Source organism: Peromyscus californicus, unplaced genomic scaffold (genome assembly GCF_007827085.1).
Source record: "Peromyscus californicus insignis strain IS unplaced genomic scaffold, ASM782708v3 Scaffold_22__1_contigs__length_63687245, whole genome shotgun sequence".
In the NCBI taxonomy this organism is placed as follows: Eukaryota; Metazoa; Chordata; class Mammalia; order Rodentia; family Cricetidae; genus Peromyscus; species Peromyscus californicus.
In genome coordinates, this window is record NW_026294525.1 from 39,888,407 (window position 1) to 39,908,768 (window position 20,362).

At 38.7% G+C, this 20,362-nt stretch overlaps 2 protein-coding genes across 4 annotated transcripts in view; one reads left to right on the forward strand and one right to left on the reverse strand.

Annotated features, from left to right (window-relative positions):
- Nucleotides 1-3,521, reverse strand: part of LOC128118758 (protein phosphatase 1 regulatory subunit 14B-like) — a 69,739-nt gene extending 66,218 nt beyond the window's left edge. The window contains exon 1 of the mRNA XM_052751582.1: nucleotides 3,267-3,521. Within this exon, the coding sequence (XP_052607542.1) occupies nucleotides 3,267-3,521 (255 nt within the window). The remainder of the gene's footprint in view (nucleotides 1-3,266) is intronic.
- An 11,911-nt stretch (nucleotides 3,522-15,432) lies between these two features.
- Nucleotides 15,433-20,362, forward strand: part of Trdn (triadin) — a 394,997-nt gene continuing 390,067 nt past the window's right edge. For all 3 annotated transcript variants that reach the window (XM_052751301.1, XM_052751302.1, XM_052751303.1), the window contains exon 1: nucleotides 15,433-15,715. In XM_052751301.1, the coding sequence (XP_052607261.1) occupies nucleotides 15,694-15,715 (22 nt within the window). In that variant the 5' untranslated portion in view covers nucleotides 15,433-15,693. The remainder of the gene's footprint in view (nucleotides 15,716-20,362) is intronic.

Consider the following 20,362-nt stretch of genomic DNA (forward strand, 5'->3'; position numbering starts at 1 on the left):
GGGACAAAAGGCACATGGATAAGAAAAAGCAAGTACATAAATAGAGAAGGGAGGAGACATTTTTAGAAAAGATAATGAGGAGAAAGGGAGACATTGGAAGTATTTTCTGAGCAATGAGAGAGACTCTTGTCCTGCTTGCTAGGCCATCAGAGGAAAGGTATCTTCCAAGGCACCGAGTGCCAGGAAAGATGACAGAACCAGAAAAGAGGATGAGATTTCACTGAGAAGTGACTGCTTTCAGGATGGTCACTTTAAAAGAAAACAGAAAAAACAAATTAATCCCTTCTCTATTGCTACCTATGTCTGATGCTCAGGACCTGTGAGTGACAATCATAGGAACGTGTTACTTCTAGGTCTATTATTTTACATTATTTTTGGTGGGATGGCCTTCAACTGACCATTTAACTGAGGCTGACCTTGAATTGATCCTCCTGCCTCTACTCAGGGCTGGGATTTACAGGTGTACACCACTGTGTCTGACATCTCATTCTTCATATTAAAGATATCATTTTCCTTTCATAATTATATATTAAATTACCAGAGACCGTCTAAATAATTTATCACTTAATTTTAGGTTTAGAAGTATGAAAAAAATTCAAGCATTTTCTATACCAGATAAAGAGCTTTGGCTATCATGTGGAGATGAATCAGTTGAATTGATCTGGTTTTAGTTGCTTTCGGAAGAAGCTTTTATCTTGTTTGGTGGATAATTATGTTGGTGGGTCAAGACCCTCCACATATGCACATATATGTGTCTGGGGATGAGTCTAGGCAATTCCGCTGTACATTTGTACTCATACTGACATTGATGGGACTCAAACCGTTTTGCTGGATTAGTTCCTAACCATCATATTCTGGTGGTCCCAATCTCCACCCTAGGCAGCTGTGATCCTCCCCCGCCCCCGCCCCCCATCTAGCAGGCTTCTACAATCTGTCAGTCACTGCACTAAGTCTGTCTGGCCATAAAATTTTGGCTTTGGCCAAACAATGGGCCATTCTACTGCTTGAAGATTGATCAGAAGAATTAAATCCCATATAAGTTGAACAATAAGTCCACCTTTATAATTATCCGTTCAAATGTTGAGAAATGACAAATGTTTGCTTTCATAATCTTGTTTTATCTGTGTCAACCTGGGGCTAGCACTAACCAAGCCCAAAGCTTGTCTTGGCAAACATCTTTATAAAGTGGGAATGGATGCAGCAAATACATAGAATGATACAAAGGTAAAAAAAAAAATAAAGACAGTTCTGTATATATTTCTTGTTTCTGGTTTCACATCGTCCACATGTCCTTAGGATATAGAATAGATAGAAGACTCAAATTATGCCAAATGGGAGTCTTCTCAGATCCTGAGAGACTGCATTGCTGGGGAAAGAATCACAGGAGGTTAAAAGCGGTTGGTTGATGCCCTACCTTGGGCTCCTCAGTAATCCCTGGAACTAGAGGAAGTTACTACTTCTGTCTAAACCTTAGTTCTCACTTCTGAAATGCAAAGTCACCTCCTGCTTTCTCCGCGATAGTTCAAATCATAAAAGTACCTGTCCTAGACAAATCTACCATGTTTAAATAACTGACAATGTGTGCACAGATAGGTGCTTTGTGATTTTATTCTTGATAATCATGCTTTCTTTTTCTTTTCCATTCCTTTGCTTATAAGCTTTCTGCTTGAAAAGAAAAAAAATTGTGGGATGCTGCTGGATTAATCCAGTGAAATGTAAATGTAATCAGTGACTAAATCAAACGTGCCTGTAGTCCACAACACTTCTAAAGCAAAAACAAAATTATAGATCCTTCTAATTTGAGCCAGCTGAAGCAACCACTGATTTTCACAGTTCCAGTGAAACAGAGAACTGTCAAAATTGATTGTCCCCGCAGATTAGGGTGCTGAGCACTTTAGGTACAGAGATCCAGCAACCTCTACCTTAATTTTGAGATCCTTGGAATTTGGCATTGCCATACTCCTGTTTGTCATTTCAATGAGCTCTTGACCTTTTCTGTCACTCTCTCTAATCCCTTTCTCAAGATCAAGGTCCTCAGGAGCATCCTAAGGGTTGACAAAGGCAAGCTGTATCACCTGCATGGACAGTGGTGTTTGGGAGCATTTCTATACTGTCCTGATTCGTGAACAGAGCACCATCACAAATAACCGTAGTTTGCAGCAACTCGGAACCTGGAACAGGGAGCTTCTGGCGTACAAACTTGATTTGTATTCTAAAGGCTATTTGCCTTTCGACAGAGAGCTTTTAAATTCAATTCCAAAATCATAATACAGAGCCTTTGATTTGTATGTCACATGCCCAACCATCTATTCTACTTTCGGACCATGCTATAACAGCATGGATTTATATCCCCAGTGTCTTTCACAACTCTAATTTGTTCCCAGCACAAAATACCACTTATATTAGTTTGAAATTCTATTCTAAACTTAGATCCCACGGTTTCTGTGTGGGATGTAAAGTTGACAAAACACGTGTTTTTTCCCCAATGCAAATCTCGCATGCATTGACTTTCAGGTAGTCAGGCTGACACTGTTGGAGGCGTACAAGATAGAAAATAACTCTGGCTAAATAAAAGCGTATGTAGAGAGAAAAGACAAGTGGAGCTTTTCAACTCACCGAGTTTTTAAAGACAGAACAAGTGTGTTCATTCTGAAGAGGCTTCAAGATTAAGGTGAAGTATTTACAATAAGATTGGACACATATTATGAGGTCAAGGAAGGCTGATAATCTATCCATTGTGACAGCATTCAATAATACTAAAGTTCATTATAAAATTGAAAATGGAAAATTCTAACTTCAAATGAATTATGAATGGTCAAAACTATTGGCTCAAAGACTTGGCTCTGAGGTGAAATGAGATTTCCATGAGGATGGGAACATTTCACATTTACACAGCAGTTCATATTCTCAAAGTCATGTGGCAGTGATGACTGAAAAATGCATCTTTAATTTGCATTGATGAAATACTGCTTAAGCATACACTCAGAGGATAGTAAACACTCTCGACCAGAGAGAGAGAGAGAGAGAGAGAGAGAGAGAGAGAGAGAAGAGATATGAATAAAGATATGCTTAAAGTCAGTTTGTAAAGCGAACTAAAAATGCCCAAGTGCCAATACATGGAAATGACTTAATACGAATTAAGAAAGTATGCCTTTGTTTTTACATTTACATAAATATTCATAGAACGCAAGAGCTTTTCATGTGCTTAGATGTTAAAGCTAATCCACATTTAGGAATATGAAAAAGATTGATTTATAAATATGTACTGCAATCTTCAGAGGCATTCCTTCAAGTGAAAGTCCTTCACAATATGTATTTTCTGCAAAACTGGAGTACTTGCCCTGCTCATCCTTTATCCTTGGCTCAGTGGAACAGGTTGTGAATTTATTTTCTCGAAGGCTGAACTTGTATCGAGATTTCAATGCCCTGGCGTCTTTCCCACGCTTATGTGTAACTTGTGCAAAAACTCCCTGTGTTTCTTCAGGCTTAGCAACAGGATTTGAATGTGATGTCACTGCCATCTCAGAACTCTACACACCCTGTGGTAAGGGCTAGGCTAAAATCAAGTTCTAACTCTGGAAACATCAGCAACAGAGATCATGCCAGTTCCCGGCTTGATCTGGTACAGCCTTGCCAGGCCTCCCCCTTTCTGCCTGCCGGAGCGGTGATGACCAGAGCAATTTCAGCTGTCACATAAAGATTGTGGAACTATATAAATCTCCACATGAGCCTGCAGAGAACCATTGACCACTAACCTGCTACAGCTCCCTGGACTGTCAGCATGGAACAGATATGAGTTATTTCAGAAGCATATTTGGAGGTCCTTTTGGTCTTACCTCTTTTATTGTGCTAATTAACACATCATGCTTGTTGCTGCACACTTACGATTTGGAAGTCCAGCTGGACTCTTGCTGTGCCCTGCAAGCCTTCTGTGGTTTGCTTTTCCTCTGCAGCTGTCTAGAATTCTCTTTAAAGATGTCATCCCCACCTTAGCCTTTCTCTTCTCAACAGTTGATACTGATGTAGAGAAAACAGTGGCATCAGGGATGAATTCTGTTAATCTTCTCCTTGACATCTAAATCATTGTCCCTAGTTATGCCCAGCCTTTCCTAGTCTTTCTTAGTAAGAAGTTTCCTTCTCTTTATTCCTTATAGGAACTCTATTATCACCACTTCACCTGTTTTAAAATATTTACTTCTACTCTCCTGTATTACTGACTTCTCCTCCCTCATTCCTTTTTTCTTCCTTCAGTGACAAATAAGATATCAAGATTTAGTCATCTCTGCAGGTTTCCCCATCACGATCCTGACGCACTTGCTCATAAAATCCCTCTTCTCTCTTTTTGACTGGATTCCTGGAGCTCTGACTGGTGTTTGGTTGTGGATCTCTGCATCTGCTTCCATCAGTCATTGGAGAAAAGCTCTGTGATAGAAATTTGGATCAATGGCTGTGGAGCCTGCATGGGACTGGAGTAGGCCCTCTGCATGGCAAGATAGTTGTGTACCTTGATCTGCTTGGGGAATCCCCTGGCAGTAGGATCAGAATCCATCCCTGGTGCATGAGCAGGCTTTTTGGAGCCCACTACTTATAATGGGAAACCCCATGCAGCCTTGAGGCAGGGGGAAGGGCTTGGACTTGCCTCTACTGGATGTGTCTCCTCTTGGGAGACCCTTGCCTTCTTGTGGGGGAGAGTGGGGGGTAGGTTGGGAGGGGGAAGCTGGGGGGGGAGTGGGAGGAAGAAAGAGGAGGATCTTTGATGTATAAAATGAATGAAAAAAAATTCTTAATAAAAAACTAAATGAAAATATATCAAGATTATCTAATCTAGTTTTAAATTTGTCATGTATCTCATGGGTGTGGTGGGGGTGCCATAGCACATGCACAAGCACAAGTATGAAGGTGTGCATGTCCATGTCCATGCGGATGCTAGAAGTTAACAGTGGATGTCTGCTGCTGTCACCTTTTACATTAATTTTTGAGGTAGAGTCTTTCATTGAATCTAAACACATTAGCTAGAATCACCAGAGAACTCTTTTGATCTGCTCATTGTTCTGTAAAGGCTGAAGTTCAAGTGAGACTCAAACATATCTAGACTTTTGTGTGGGTGCTGGAGATCAGACCCACTGATCCATCTCTACAGCCACACCGAACTCTAATTTGATTTAATTCAGTTCTTCATTTTTCTAAGCAGCTCTTTATGTAATAGTTTGGGTTCATCCTTCATTATATGTCTTATTTGCCTGATGTCCTACAGTCTGGCTTCCATTTCTAAGGTTCAACTGATATTGTACTATGTCTATAGTAACACCTACCCTGATGTTATAGCTGCTGTAGTTTTTAAAAGACCAATTAGATCATTTCTTGTCATTGCCTGAAATACTTTAATGCATTTTAATAACTAAATCTGGACTAAATCCAAACTCCACCATATGATCAATAGGAAATGTTAGTACACGTATTAGTTACTTTTCTATTGCTGTGATAAAACACTATGACCAAGGCAACTTATAGAAGAAAGAGTTTATTTGGCTTATGGTTGCAGAAGAGTAGAGTCCATGAAGGCCCAGCAAAGGCAAAGTGATAGGAGTAGGAAGATGAGAGCTCACATCTTGCACTGTGAATTTGAAACAGAGATAGTGAACCAGAAATGGCTTGAGTCTGTAAACTCTCCAAGTCTGCTTTCATTGACAAGCTTCTTCCAAAGCTGAAAATAGTTCACTCAATGTGGGACCAAATATTCAAGTGACTGAGACTATGGGGCATCTCACTCTAACTATTACAATTTCTGAGTTTTTCTTCAGTTTCTTTTTTGAAGTTATCATATGATTACCATTTGGTCAAATCTTATTGAGTTCACATTTATGATTCCCCCTCCCTCCAGAGTTGTTTCATCTACTTGAATGCTTCGTTTTTAACCAACCTCTTACATTATCAAGTTTTACATGTAAAGACTCAACTCAATTATTTCCTTTAATTTCTTTTCTGTTCTTTTAAAACTACCTTTTGGTGTTCAATGCCCCACACTTGCACTGTTTTCCTTGGTTTAAGGTATAATTCTTAGTTTACTGCTTCATTCTCTTATTAGACTGAGCTCTTTGCAGACAAAGTTCTTGCCTTACTTATTTTGGTAGCACTAAAATGCAGCCTACTCCCGCAGAAAAATTTATTATGTATTTGCTGTGCATTGTGGTTAATAGGTATATTTCCCTATTGATGAGTGCGCTCACAAGGATGCTAGATCTAGCAACAATAAATGAGATAGAACAGAGCACACTGTTGGTAACACCAAACATCCAACATCAAAAAGCAAAGAGCAGGGTGACATTGTAATTTTCTTACAATATTAGCAACCAGAAATCTCAATTTAATGTATCTAAAAGAAAAATAAATTTGTATCTAAAATTGGTGAGCAGATATTTTATTTTTCCTAAGAAGGGTATTTGTGCTTTTATAAGGAAATGAAAAGGCATAAATTACATTTGAATAGCAACCAGAAATTCAGAATGAAGGTCACATGTAAAACGCTGCAGAATAGAAAGCAGCTTGCTGAATTATGATCTCCATGGGGCCTCTCAGTGCAGGACACTGCAGATCCTCATAGAGAGGGCAGCAGTGGAGGAACGATGCCAGGAGGAACAGAAACCTCAGCCTGCATTAGCCTGAGAGCGGACTGACGCAGGCAAGTTTGTAATAGAATGTTGGACAATGTCAGATGTGTGTGAGGAAAGAAGCCTGAAATCGGAGATCAAGCTATTCGTGAGTCACAGTCAAAGAAAGGAAAGTTTTTAATTGCCCTGGAATGACGTCTGAAATGTGAAACGGTTTGCATTACACAGTGTCTAAATAATCGGTATTCATAAGCTAAATCTATGGAATGGCCTGCATTCTGTGATTAAAGAAAGTAACACAGTAACATCATTTACAATAATGAAGGCAGAAAGATTTTCCATGGCACCAGTAGAACACAAAGCAACTTTAAATGTAGTGAACAGTAATGCTCAAGTGAAGAAATATTAAAGAACTAATCATCCCATTGACTTTCCTTTTTCTCTTATGATTCTGAAGGCTAAAATTATCAACTGGAAGTTTCAAAAGGATTTGTGAGTCACATGATAGGATCTTCAAGTCAAATGAAGGCAGATAAACTCTGTGTCCTTCTGTGGTCATTTCCAATGTTCCTCATTTCTCCGTCCTGAGGATTTGAAAGGCTGAATGTGTTCTTGCCAAACCTACATGGCATCTGCCAGTTTTTCTCCATCTGAGAAGATGAAGCTTCACCTCTTCTTTATTTGCTTTCGCAAGTCACTTTAATTAAGGACAAGAGGCACAGGTCCACCTTCTGTTTGGTCAAATGTGGGAAATTCCTTGCTCATCCTCTCTTTAAAAATCATTTGGTTTAACAGATGCAAAATTACTCAATGAAATACTTGTAAACCCAATCCAAGAACACATCAAAAAGATCATCCATCATGATCAAATAGGCCCCATCCCAGAAACGCAGGTATGGTTTAATACATGAAAATCAGTAAATGTTATCCAGCATATTAAAAAAAACTGAAAGAAAAAATTTCATGATCATCTCATTAGAGGCAGAAAAGAACTTTGACAAAATTCAATGTCCCTTCATGATAAAAATTCTGGCAAGATTATGGATACAAAGGACATACCTAAACATAATGAAGACAATTTATGGTTAGCTATAATCAACATCAAATTAAATGGAGAGAAACTCAAAGCAATTCCACTAATATCAGGAATAAGAGAAGGTTGTCCACTCTCTCCATATCTAGTCAATATAGTACTTGAAGTTCTAGTTGGAGAAATAAGGCAATTGAAGGAGAACAAGGGGATACAAATTGTAAAGTTAGGAGTCAAACTACTGTTATTTCAAGATGATAAGATAGGATACGTAAGTGACCTAAAATAATTCTACCAGGCAACTCAGAGCTGAGCTGACAAACACTTTCAGAGAAGTGGCAGAATACAAAATTAACAACAACAACAAAATCAATAGCCCTCCTATATACAAATGACAAATGGACTAAGAAAAAATTCAAGGAAATGACACCTCTCACAATAGCCTCAAATAATATAAAATATCTTGGGGTAATTCTATCCAAGCAAGCAAAAGACTTGTATGATAAAAACTTCAAGTTGTTGAAGAAAGAAATTGAAGAAGATATCAGAAGATCTCCCACATTCATGGATCGGTAGTAATCAGAGTGAAAATGTCCATTCTACCGAAAGCAATTTGTAGATTCAAGGCAATCTCTATCAAAATTCCAACATAATTCTTTACAGAACTTGGCAATTTTCAACTTCATATGAAAAACAAACAAACAAAACTCAGGATAATTAAAACAATCCTGAACAATCAAAGAACTGCTGGAACCATCACCATCCCTGATTTCAAGTTGTACTACAGAACTATTATTAATAAAAACTGCATGGTATTGGCATAATAACAGACACATCGATCAATGGAATTAAATTGAAGACCCAGATATAAATCCAGTACTTTCTGACATCCAATTTTTTTATAAAGAAGCCAGAAATACACTCAAAAATTAGTGTTGGGCAAATTGGATGTCTGCATGTAGAAGAATGCAAATGAATTCATATATATCCCTGCACAAAACTTGAGTCCAATGGCTCAAAGACCTCAACATAAAATCCAGATACATTGAACCTGATAGAAGAGAAAATGAGGAATAGCCTCAATGAATACATTGGCATGGGAGACAACTTCCTAAACAGAACACAGATAATGCAGATCAACAATTAATAAATGGGACCTCATGAAACTGATAAGCTTCTGTAAGTCAAAGAACACCATCAATAGGACAAAACAGCAGTCTACAGAGTGGGAAAAGATTTTCACCAACTCCACATCTGATAGAAGATTAATATCCATAATATATAAAGAACTCAAAAAACTAGACATGCACAAACCAAATAACCAAATTAAAAAATGGGGTACAGATCTGAACAGAATTCTCCATAGAGGAATCTCAAAGGGCTGAGAAGCACTTAAAGAAATGTTCAACATCCTTATCCATCAGGGAATTGTATATCAAAACTACTTTGAGATTCCATCTTACACCTGTTGGAAATGGTTAAGATAAAAAATGTAAGTGAGAGCTCATGCTGGTAAGGTTGTGGAGCAAGAGGAATCATCTTCCATTGCTGATGAGAGTACAGACTTGTACAGCCACTGTTGTGGAATATTAGTTTAATGATGCAAAGATGTGTTGCATTCTTTTATGTTGCACTTGTTTAACTCTGTAAAGCTGTATTACTTTGTCTGTCTAAAATACCTGATTGGTTCAATAAAGAGCTAAACAGCCAATAGCTAGGCTGGGGAGAGAAATAGGCAGGGCCATCCAGCAGAGGGAATAAATAGGACGAAAAATATAGGCTTGAAAAAAGAAGAAGAGCAAGAAGCAAGAAAACGAGAAGGCAAGGAGGATGCCAGGGGCCAGCTCCTCAGCCACTCAGCCACACAGCCAGCCACAGAGTAAGAAGGAAAGAAAGAAATATGGAATAAAGAAAAGTAAAAAGCCAAGAGGCAAATTGTAAAGAGAATCAGGATAATTTAAATTAGAAAAGCTGGCTAGAAACAAGTCAAGCTAAGGCAGGGCATTCATAAGTAAGAATAAGTGTCCATGTATTTATTTGGGAACTGAGTGGCAGCCCCCCTCCCCCAAAGAGTTAAAAAAAAAAACAACAACAAACTACAAGGCACTTTGGAAATCAAAATGGTATTTCCTCAGAAAATTGGGAATCAGTTTTCCTCAAGACCCACCTATACCACTCTTAGGCAGATATCCAAAGGACACTCTTTTCATTTCTTCTTATTCTATGTATGGTTGTTTTTCTCGTTCCTTGGTCTTGCCTCCCAGATTTCTTCTATTTCTCCTCTCTGCCTGCCAGCCCTGCCTATCCTTTATTCTGCCTTGATATTGGTCATTCAGCTCTTTATTAGACCAATTAGGTATTTTAGACAGGCAAAGTATCACAGCTTCACAGAATTAAACAAATGCAACATAAAAGAATGTAACACATCTTGGCATCATTAAACAAATTTTCTGTAGCATAAACAAATGTTACACATCTTAAAATACTATTCCATAGCACTCTAGTCTCTTTGTTGCTGAAAGATGCTTTGCAGGCTACCGAAAGAGAAGCACGGACATCAATCTAGCCACAAAATCAGCGACCTAAAATCTGTCCTGCCTGAAGATGTGCTCTGGTAATGGTGGCACAGAACTTGTGGGTGTGGCCAACCAATGTCTCATTTGACTTGAGATCCACTCCATGTAGCAGGGTCCTTGCTGTTGTTCCCTTTGGGGGTGGAGGCCAAGTAGGCACAAACCACACAGACTCTGGGGGAATGTCAAAACAATAAGCTCAGTTTATTCAGGAAGAGGCAAGCCTTATGTACCCTCCACCCCACCCTGGGGGGAGTCTGATGAATATGCATCTGCTGGTGTGACATGGCTGCCTCTCATTGGTCCAGGTCATCTTCATATCCTGTCTCAGCTGCTGTTGCTAAGACCATCACGCACACCCAGAAATTATCTTTTTTATTTGTTTGGGCCGTCTGGCCCTCAAGCCCGTTAGGAATGAGCTATCCCACAGGAGTCCATACCCAACACTGCTTTGATGGCCAGTAACCAGTATCTGGATAGTCCAGAGACCTATGATAGAACTAAACATGACTGGTCAAAAAAGAACAAAACAAACAAACAAACAAACAAAAAACAATAAAAGGACTCCTAACGATATTCTGCTATACTCATAGATCAGTGCCTTATCTAGTCATCATCAGAGAGGCCTCCTCCAGTAGCAGATGGGGGAAGATGCAGAGACCCACAGCCAGCATTATGTAGAGTGAGACTCTAAATTGGACGCCTCCATCAGACCCCTTACCTTGGAGCACAAGGAATCCCGCAGAGAAGTAGAAAAGATTATAGGAGTCAAAGGGGATGGGGGACACCAGGGAAACAAGGCACACTGAATCTATGAAACAGGGTTCATATGGCCTCACAGAGATTGAAGCAGCAAGCATTGGGCCTACATAGGTCTACCAGGTCCTCTGTGTATGTGTTGTAGCTGTGTGTTAGCTTGGTATTTTTTGTGAGACTCCTAACTGTGGGAGCAGGTTTATCTCTGACTTCTTTGCCCGCTCTTGAACCTCTTTTCCTTCTGTTGGGTTGCTTTGTCCAGCCTCAATGTGAGGGCTTTTGCCTCCATATTGTATTTTGTTTCGTCATATTAGGTTATTTTCTCTTGGAGGCTAGCTCTTTTCTGAAGGGACATGGAAGTGGAGTGGATCTGGGGGAGTGGGGAGTTGGCTGGGAGCTGGAAGGAGCAGAGGGAGGGGAAATTGTGGTTAAAATGTATTGTATGAGAGAAGAATATATTTTCCAATTAAAAAATCATTTGTTTTAGTTATTTATGTAACATGAATCTTAAAAGGTCTTATAATAAAAAAACCCAGAGCCAGATACTGAGGTGAAAGCTGAATGATCAGAGAAGCAGAACAGCCAGGCTCTAGCTTACCTGTATAAAATCCTCAGCCTCAAGAGAGCAAGTTCCTGTTTTCTCATACCTGATATACCTTTCTGTGTCCTGCCATATTACTTCCTGGGATTAAGGGCGTGTGTCACCACTGCCTGGTTCTGTTTCTCTCATGTAGCCCAGTGTGGACTAAAACTCCCAGAGATCCTCACGGCTCTCTGTCTCCCATGTGATAGGATTAATGTTGTGTGCCACCAATGCCTGACTTCTATGTCTAATTTAGTGTCTGACTCTGTCCTCTGATCCCCAGGTCAGCTTTATTGGGGTACACAATATATCACCACATATTTATATTTGGCTCTTTTAAAATAAACTTGAAAACTTAGGTTAATAGAGAAAACAAACATATGCCAATTGTTCTTTTAAGCTAGAAGGGAGAGTACTCGGTGTTTTTTCCTAATTGGATACACCAGGATTTATTTTGAAGTGTCTATTTGTACTCTATTGTACAACGTTTTGTTGAATTATATTATTTTCATTCATCATACATATATGTTTATATAGTCAGACACACAGACATAGATTCACACACCTTAACTGTGTGTACAATAAGAAACAGAGGATTTTGAGAATAAACTTAAGCTTAAAATTTCACTGTTCTTTCAAGTATCCATTGAGAAAACGTGTATTTGGTTGTCAATTGCTATTGCTTTCAGTTGTTTCTTCTCATCACTCTTCAGCAAGAATTTGACAATTACTAAGATAATAAAATACGGTCTCAAATGTTACCTTAGTTTAGTTTTGGAAGCCAGAAATAAAAAAAAAAAAAAAAACAACTTCTGACATTGCTTACTGTGTCCTTTCACATTTTGAAATTCAAGATGGATGAGAAAATCTTATTCATAGCCTAATACAGTCTATGTCTTATTAATGGTTAGTTTATGATAATAAGAGACCAAACAACCAGCTTATAAAGACTGTTCTAAGGCAGAATATTGTTATCTACCATGAGTATGTAGAACATCAAACAAAAATCACAAGTACTAATGATTTGTATCATTAGCAGGAGAACATACTTCACAGGAGAACACGATTTTTTAGTTCTTCATTGGCTTTGCAGACAAGGTCAGTTATTAAGGCCCTAGATTCATAAATGTTGCTCTGTGTAATAGCTGGTGGGAGGAAATTGCCATTGTGAGAATGTGCCAGATGCCACACCGAGAAAGGAACTGTACCTCCTGGGTCACACTGGAAGAGTCCAATAGACTGGTAACATCTGTTTAAGGCCAGTGCTTTTGAAAACGAGGGAGGTCAATTCTAATGCCCTATTCATTGAATGTCCTGAAAACTGGGTCAGACACATTTGAAAGTGTTAGGGAGTTGGTTTCAGAGAGATTTTCAGAGTCCACCTGTAATTCAAAAGCACGCCTTATGAAGCAGCATTCAAAGTTGAAAGAATTCTGATAACTTTCCAAAATGAGAAATACTTTAATTTTTAAATGCCCCTTGAGTCATTTCTTCATCTCACACACGGAAGTAAGAGTCGATTATCCTGCAAACACATTGATTGACTAGAATAGCTTTGTGAGGCTTTTTGTCTGTTTTATTTATTTATTTAATCTTTTCCTTCTAGCATATGCAGCATGACATCAAAAGTGAGAGCTTGAGTGTAGCATCAATCACTTGAAATTTAGCACCCTCATCTTATTTCAACCTTTCATGGAACAACAGTTAGAAATTGAGGTTTTTATTCCCTTCCAAATTTTATTTAGCTCTTGGTCCTTGAAAGTGTTTGTAGGTTGTACAGCATGCCTTTTTCTTTAGTTAACTATCGTCAAGGACCATGAAAGGAATGATCAGTGGAGATAAAGTGTTATGCTTTATTAAAAGTGGTAGCATTATGTTGGTATCAAATGGACGTGTGGGGGGGGATGTCTTAGTTACTTTTCTATTGCTGTGAAGAGATATCATGACTAAGGCAACCTATAAAAGAAAGTATTTAATTGGGACCTTGCTTAGGATTTCAGAGAATAAATAAAGTCCATGACCATCACGACAGAGAGAGCATGGCAGTAAGCAGGCTGGCATGGTGCTGGAGCAGTAGCTGAAACTTAATTATTGAGGGAGGGAGGGAGGAAGAGAGAGAGAGAGAGAGAGAGAGAGAGAGAGAGAGAGAGAGAGAGAGAGAGAGAGAGACAGAGAGACAGAGAGACAGAGAGAGAGAGAGAGACAGAGAGAGAGAGAGAGAGAGAGAGAGAGCCCTAGCTGGAAATGGGTGTTTTTTTGAGAACCTGCCCCCAGTGACACACCTCCTCCAACAAGACCACACCCTCTAATCCTTTCCAAATAGTTCCATCAACTCAAAAACAAACATTCAAATATATGAGCCTATGGCAGCTATTCTCATTCAAATCACTACAAGGGGAGAACCACAGCGAGGGGAGGATCTCTGCTCTCAGGGCGCTCCTCTATGTAGCCTACTGCTCCAAAGGCTGCTGCATCATTCTGTTGTGCATATGGGCTTTATCTGCAATGATACTTTCAACCTGGAAGCAGTGTTGTTTGCGACAAGATCTTAGCTCTCAGGCAAGAGATCCGGACAATAATCAATGTCGATCATCTAGGTCCAGTCCTAGCTGCTGGGCCTGTATAGCGTTATGAGTCTACCTGGAACCATTTCCTCCTCTGTGAACGAAGAGGCTCACTTATTTGTTTATTCAGCTGATGTCTGCACAATTTCTGTTGTGCCAGGAATTGAGGCAGCCAATAAAGACAGCTGGTGACATGTGGACTGTCATTGTCTATGTAAATAGCTGTCACAGCATTCTTGTGAGCCCCACACTTTAAAACAGCAGATAGAGCTTTGCTTTGCGGACTATGAAGTACCATACAAATTCAAGAGGTTCTGACAGCCAAAGGCAGTGAGCTAAGGCTAAGAGATGAAACTGCAAGCATTTATTAGGTTGAATATGAGAAGAAAATAAAAGATAAGGGAAGTCAGCCCTTGATTATTCTCAGACTGGTTAAAGTTTATGATTATCAATGCCCTTTGGTTCTCCTTCCTCTTCCAACCACAACTATTGAATATTTCCCTGCTCATTAACACCTGTCTAGGAGTGGGAAGGTGAAATGCTAATCAGGCAATTTAGCTAATTGTTAGCTGCTGCTAGGATGCAGGTTTTATTTTTTTCTTCCCCGTTCAGATAAGGAAATGCTGAAATCTTTTTCTAAAATGTTAGCAATGGATTTCTAAACTTTATGTCACCTTCTCATTCTTTCACTTATAAGATAAATTAAAATATTTTGTTTTCAGCAAGGCATTAGAATAAAACCCGGAGATGTCATGCTTCTCAATGTTCTGTTTAAATGTCACATTGCATACTCCTTATTGACTAATATCTAAAAAATGTTAATTTCCTACAACATGACTAACTTAGAAGAGTGGTCACGATTTAATTATTTCAGTTTTAAGTGCAGCCCTATATAAGTGCACTTGCTAAGAGGATTTGGAACAATCAAAAACCAACTCAGAAAATTACTTAAGTCTACCCTCCCCTCTGCCTGTGGTAGACATTACATGACCCTCCCCTAACCAAATAAGGGAGAGGGGAATGTTCTGGGGATTAGGGACACTAAGAATAAATCTGAGCTGTCTCGGATAATGTTGCTTTCCACTCTTTAGTTCATGTTTTCTGACACAGACCCCTGTAATTATCTTAGAGACAGAGCGGGGGCTTAGACAGTATTCTCTAGATACTTAGGCATCTTCTTCCCCTTTTATTTATTTGTTTATTTATTTATTTTGTGCCTGTCTCTTCAGGGCTGGAAAGCCAGTGTGTGTGTGTGTGTGTGTGTGTGTGTTCCTTCAGAGTGCCAAAAAAAAAAAAAAAAGTGCTGAAGAGAGTCCTAGGGAGATGAGGCTATTTTTGTTTGAAGCTGATACTTCTAGCTGAGCCACAAGTACTGCTTGGAAAGGGCTTAGGTTGTTTCCAGGGGGAGAACTCTGCAGAGAAGAGGCAAAGTTCAACAGGACCACGAAAAGCAGCTGAAAACAGCCAGGAAGAGCAAGAGCCCTCCGCTAGCCCTCTACCAGAGTTCAATAATCCTACCATATTCTGCAAAGCACCACTTGACTGCAACTTTTCAACCTGATTGACTTCTGCATCCACCATGACTGAGATCACCGCTGAAGGTACTGTTGCTTGGGGACATTATGTAAATTGACAGCTACAGGCACTCTCCATGCTTCTGTTTCTGCTGTTGTTTTTAGTAGTCATCTTGTTCTGTGAGTCTACACCGGATCTGGGAAATGAAATGAGAGGTTGCCAGCTATGTATGTTGGGGGAGTAAGACAAGGTTTCTCTGGAATTTTGCGTGTGGAAATTCTCTGCTGTGCTGGAAGCCCCACTGCTTTCTCACTTATCACTCACACCTCTATAAATAACTACAGTCCTGAACATGGTGGCTGATTTCTTATCAAGCAAAAATTATATGGCATGTGAGGATGGAGACAATTAAAATCAAAATATTATGCCCGGGGTTTCAATTTAGAAATATGATCCAGAGCACTTTTGCTTCACAGTATTTAAAAGTTGAATTCTTAACCGTCTTCCCTTTCCAGCTAGAGTATACAGATTGCCTGTGTGCATCTTAGATAAAAGCGCTCTGAAGATGCCTATCCATTTTACTTTGATAGGTACTCAAAGACAAAGTTAGAGTTTTCTAAGTCAGATCAATTCAACTTTAAAAACAAGGCATTTAATTCTTAGAATTCCACTTATTTCATGAACTCATTTTTTTCTCTACAGTGAATTTCATATTTATACTAAAATAAATATTTTCTGTTTCAACTCTTATAATAAACCTATACGTGTAGAAGTAAAAAAAATATTATATAATCATGATAGCAAAACAATTTAGACACACACACACACACTTCTTACTAATTAAAGAATCCTTTAAAAGTAATACAAAAATTTTCTCTGACAGCTGTAAGAAAACAAGGCAGGTGATACTTTTGACAATTGCCAAGTTAAATGCCATTTTCTTTTTAACCAGCCTGTAAAATAGAAATCTGTGAATTTTGTCTTTTTGGTGGGTGGAAATCTGTGTCAAAAGTAATTTCCTCTGCAGATTTAGGCAATTATCTGTGAGAAAAAAAAAATGCCTCTTTTTTTTTTTTTAAATCACCTATAGAGATAGTCTGGCAACCCAAAGTAATAACAATCATTACTGAGATGTTTCCATTTAAAGGTTTCTTTGTTTAGGATTATATGCATATTTCCTTTTTGAAACCTCATGCCGTTCAACTAGATAGCATTTCAATCTCTGTTTCACAAAAAGGAAACTGTTATTCAGATATTCCATGACTTGCGCATTGGCACATTGTAGCCAAGATTTGGTGTCAGCTCCTTGACGCCTGCTTGTGTTTTCTCTTTTCTGGTAGAGGGTATCAGATTTACTGTCTGCCAGTTTTAGTTTAGAATTTGCTAACTGAATATAAATAGTATTTTTTTCTATTCCTTGGATATTCTGTATCACGTTGCCCTTATGTTGGTCTTGAGGAGATCTGTCTATAAAAATGTCTTGCTTGTTCCTGCACAAGGTATTAAGAAACCTCTGAGCATTCCCATCAGCCTCTACATTGAGCCTGCGCTGTTGCTGATTCCAGACATCAGCCGGCCAATCATGTTCCTTCACTATAGAGCATGCTCTATACACATTTGCATTTGATCTAGCTCACTTTTCATGAGAGGATAGTTCTTTTGAAACAGAACTATCATTTGTACCTGTAGGGATTTTAAAGACGTTGTGAAACCTCTGTTGTGGGACCCATGTAAAAGCAACTGAGCGAGTTTAAACTGAATTTGTGAGCACAACATATAGTTGCTAGATAGCGATCACTTCCCACGGTCTGGTCTTGATAGTTGAGAGGGTCTGTATCATTTGATCATCAGTGATGTTCGCATTCCTTTTCTGCCATGATGTTTATTTCTCAGAAGAAACTTAGAATGTCAACTCAGTTGGATTTATCTCTGTTGAGGTTCATACCATAGTCGTTTTCCTTGATTTTCCAAGGGATTTTATACTTTTCATTTTAACATGTGATTCCCACTCTGTTTCTTAGCTACAACAACATTATTTATATATATATTTATTTATTCGTCTTTCATTAAAAAGATACATTGTAAAGGTCTTGTTTTCAGTTGTTCTCTCAGCCTTGAGTTGTCTTTTCTTTCATCTACTGTATTTCCCTTACAACCACTTTTGGACAAATTACTGAAGTATAAGCACTGCCTTAGTAACCCCATACCACTTATCTGTCTCCTTTTCTACTCACTGAATATGAAAAGCAAGCATTTTGTTCATCTACACCAAATAAGACCTAGAGTGATTCCTTGGAAGCCTGCTGTCACATTAACTCTAGGTCTCTTCCTTGGATATTGTTAATTAAGGAAGTTCACAGGTTGATACCATGGCTTATCCACCTCTACTGCATGCCAAGTTTACCAACCCTACTGAATCTTTCACATGTATTTTTTTCTATTGATGTTACAAGTTGGATAAGTTCATCCAGTGGAAGAAAGGAAATCATGCTCCATACAGAACAGTGTTTCGGGTACAGAGCACTAGGTGAGACAGAACTCAAAAGTTGAACCCCAAAGAATTTCAGGGAAACTATATCCTTTATTCTAGCTATGATAAAGAAATAGTTACAATGGTAATGATATCATTATCAACATCACTCAATACTTAAGTAACAGAACTGAATACTTAAGACATCAGACTTGTCAAATGCATCCAAATGAAGCATTGTTTTTATTGCTATTTATAAAGTATGAAGTTAAGGTTTAGGTGGGGTTAAGAAATGTGCTTGGCTTGAGCAGGCTTTAGCTTGGATTCAGGTCTGAAGACAGTGAAGTTGAATCAGCCCTCTCATGGTAGCCATTGGGTACCTACACTAGGTACATGCCATCACTAAGTAGGTGTGATTAGACCCAGACTGGAGCAGAATCAACCAGTGCTTAAGTCAGAGGCTTTAAATAGGACTTTCCTCAATTGGCAGAAACCCAGAGATCCCCAGGCAAGCACCAAAGTTAGCTGTGGTTCACACAAATTTTCAACTACATTTTAAAATGATTGCTGAAACTCAAGTGCGTTCAGAGAGACAGTGGAAAACTTAAAGATTTCTGCTCAAGTTGTATAATTAGAAATTAGATTTTCCCCTCTCATCCTGTGCTTAAAGGCAACAGAAAGACAGAAAGATAAATGCCTAAAAGACACGAAAAAGCAAACGGTTGACTAAACCTCATCAATTGACTGATAAAATGAAAGCTAGAATTGACTCTTAAAAAGAGGGATTAAAAAAGACAAGAGAGAGCCGGGCGGTGGTGGCGCACGCCTTTAATCCCAGCACTCGGGAGGCAGAGCCAGGCGGATCGCTGTGAGTTCGAGGCCAGCCTGGGCTACCAAGTGAGTCCCAGGAAAGGCGCAAAGCTACACAGAGAAACCCTGTCTCGAAAAACCAAAAAAAAAAAAAAAAAAAAGACAAGAGAAAGGAAAGAAGAAAGGAAAAGAACAGGAAGAAAGAGAAAAAGAAAAATAATAAATCAGTCTCACATATGGGATAAGTAGAAAAATGAGGATGATTCGTAATTGAGGCTAATATGAACCACTATAGTACAAACAAATACAAAGGAATATTAAGGTGTGGAATACATTAAAACAAGAAGCAATCTATCACTATGGGTGGCATTATTGGACTATGAATCATGTAATATTAAAAAAAATTCTGATGGAATTATTGGCTATTTGACAAACTCTAGCTGTTAGATGAATCTAGGGAACTGCCCTTCAGTGCCAAATGAGATGACCACATCGGGGATATGATTTTAAGCTATTATTATTTGGAGATACAGTATAAATTATACGTGGATGACGTGATAAGCTATTTGTAGTTTTAAACAATATTCTGTAAGGGAAACTACTCAAGATGTGAGTGTGTTAAAACAGAATATGTGCTGAATGATCCATGGAAGGGAATTTATCTCATAATTCTGTGAATATTTAATTATTTCCAAAATAAAAAAAATTGGGGGGAATAGTTAATAAGTTCAGTAATGTAATTTTTAACAAAAGTCTACTTTCTCTTTTAAGAAAACGGAGGCAGAGACGCAGGTAAATTTGATTCAACAGACTGAGACTGCTTTGTTGGAACAGTGAAGGAAGGGCCCAAACCTTGATGAAGGGATGAAGTTTAAACATTAGAGGGGCTGGGGACATCTATTTATATGTAGCTAGCTACCGGGAAGTTACAGCTACTTTTGGTGGTTTGACTGGGAGTAAGGTAGGTTGTTTGTGATACCAAGGTATATTGTTTCTGCAGATGAAGCAGGCTGGTTAAGTTAAGCTGTTCTTTTCTTTTTCTTTTTAATTATGAAAGCTTGGCCAAGAGCTTAGGCTTCTAACTAGCTCTTACAACTTAAATTAACACATATTTTTAAAATCTAGGTTTATGTACTTGGCTCAGCTACCTTTCTTTGTAATGCCCATGCTGCTTGCTCTGCATCCTGGCATCTCCGTGCAACCCTGCCCTTCTTCTTGTGGCTAGGAGCTATTACCCAGTACAGCCTGATCAAATGCCTCACGACCTGAGGCTATTACCCAACATTTCTGAGATCAAGAGGTCAGTGAATCTGCTGGCCACCAAATTTAAAGCCAAAATTGCTCTTTTAATTGATTATTCTGTTGTTGTTAATGGAAAGCAAATATTAATGTATTAGACACAGGGTCTTGAAATACACTTTTTTCTGCTGTTTCTAACAGCAGAAGAGGAAAT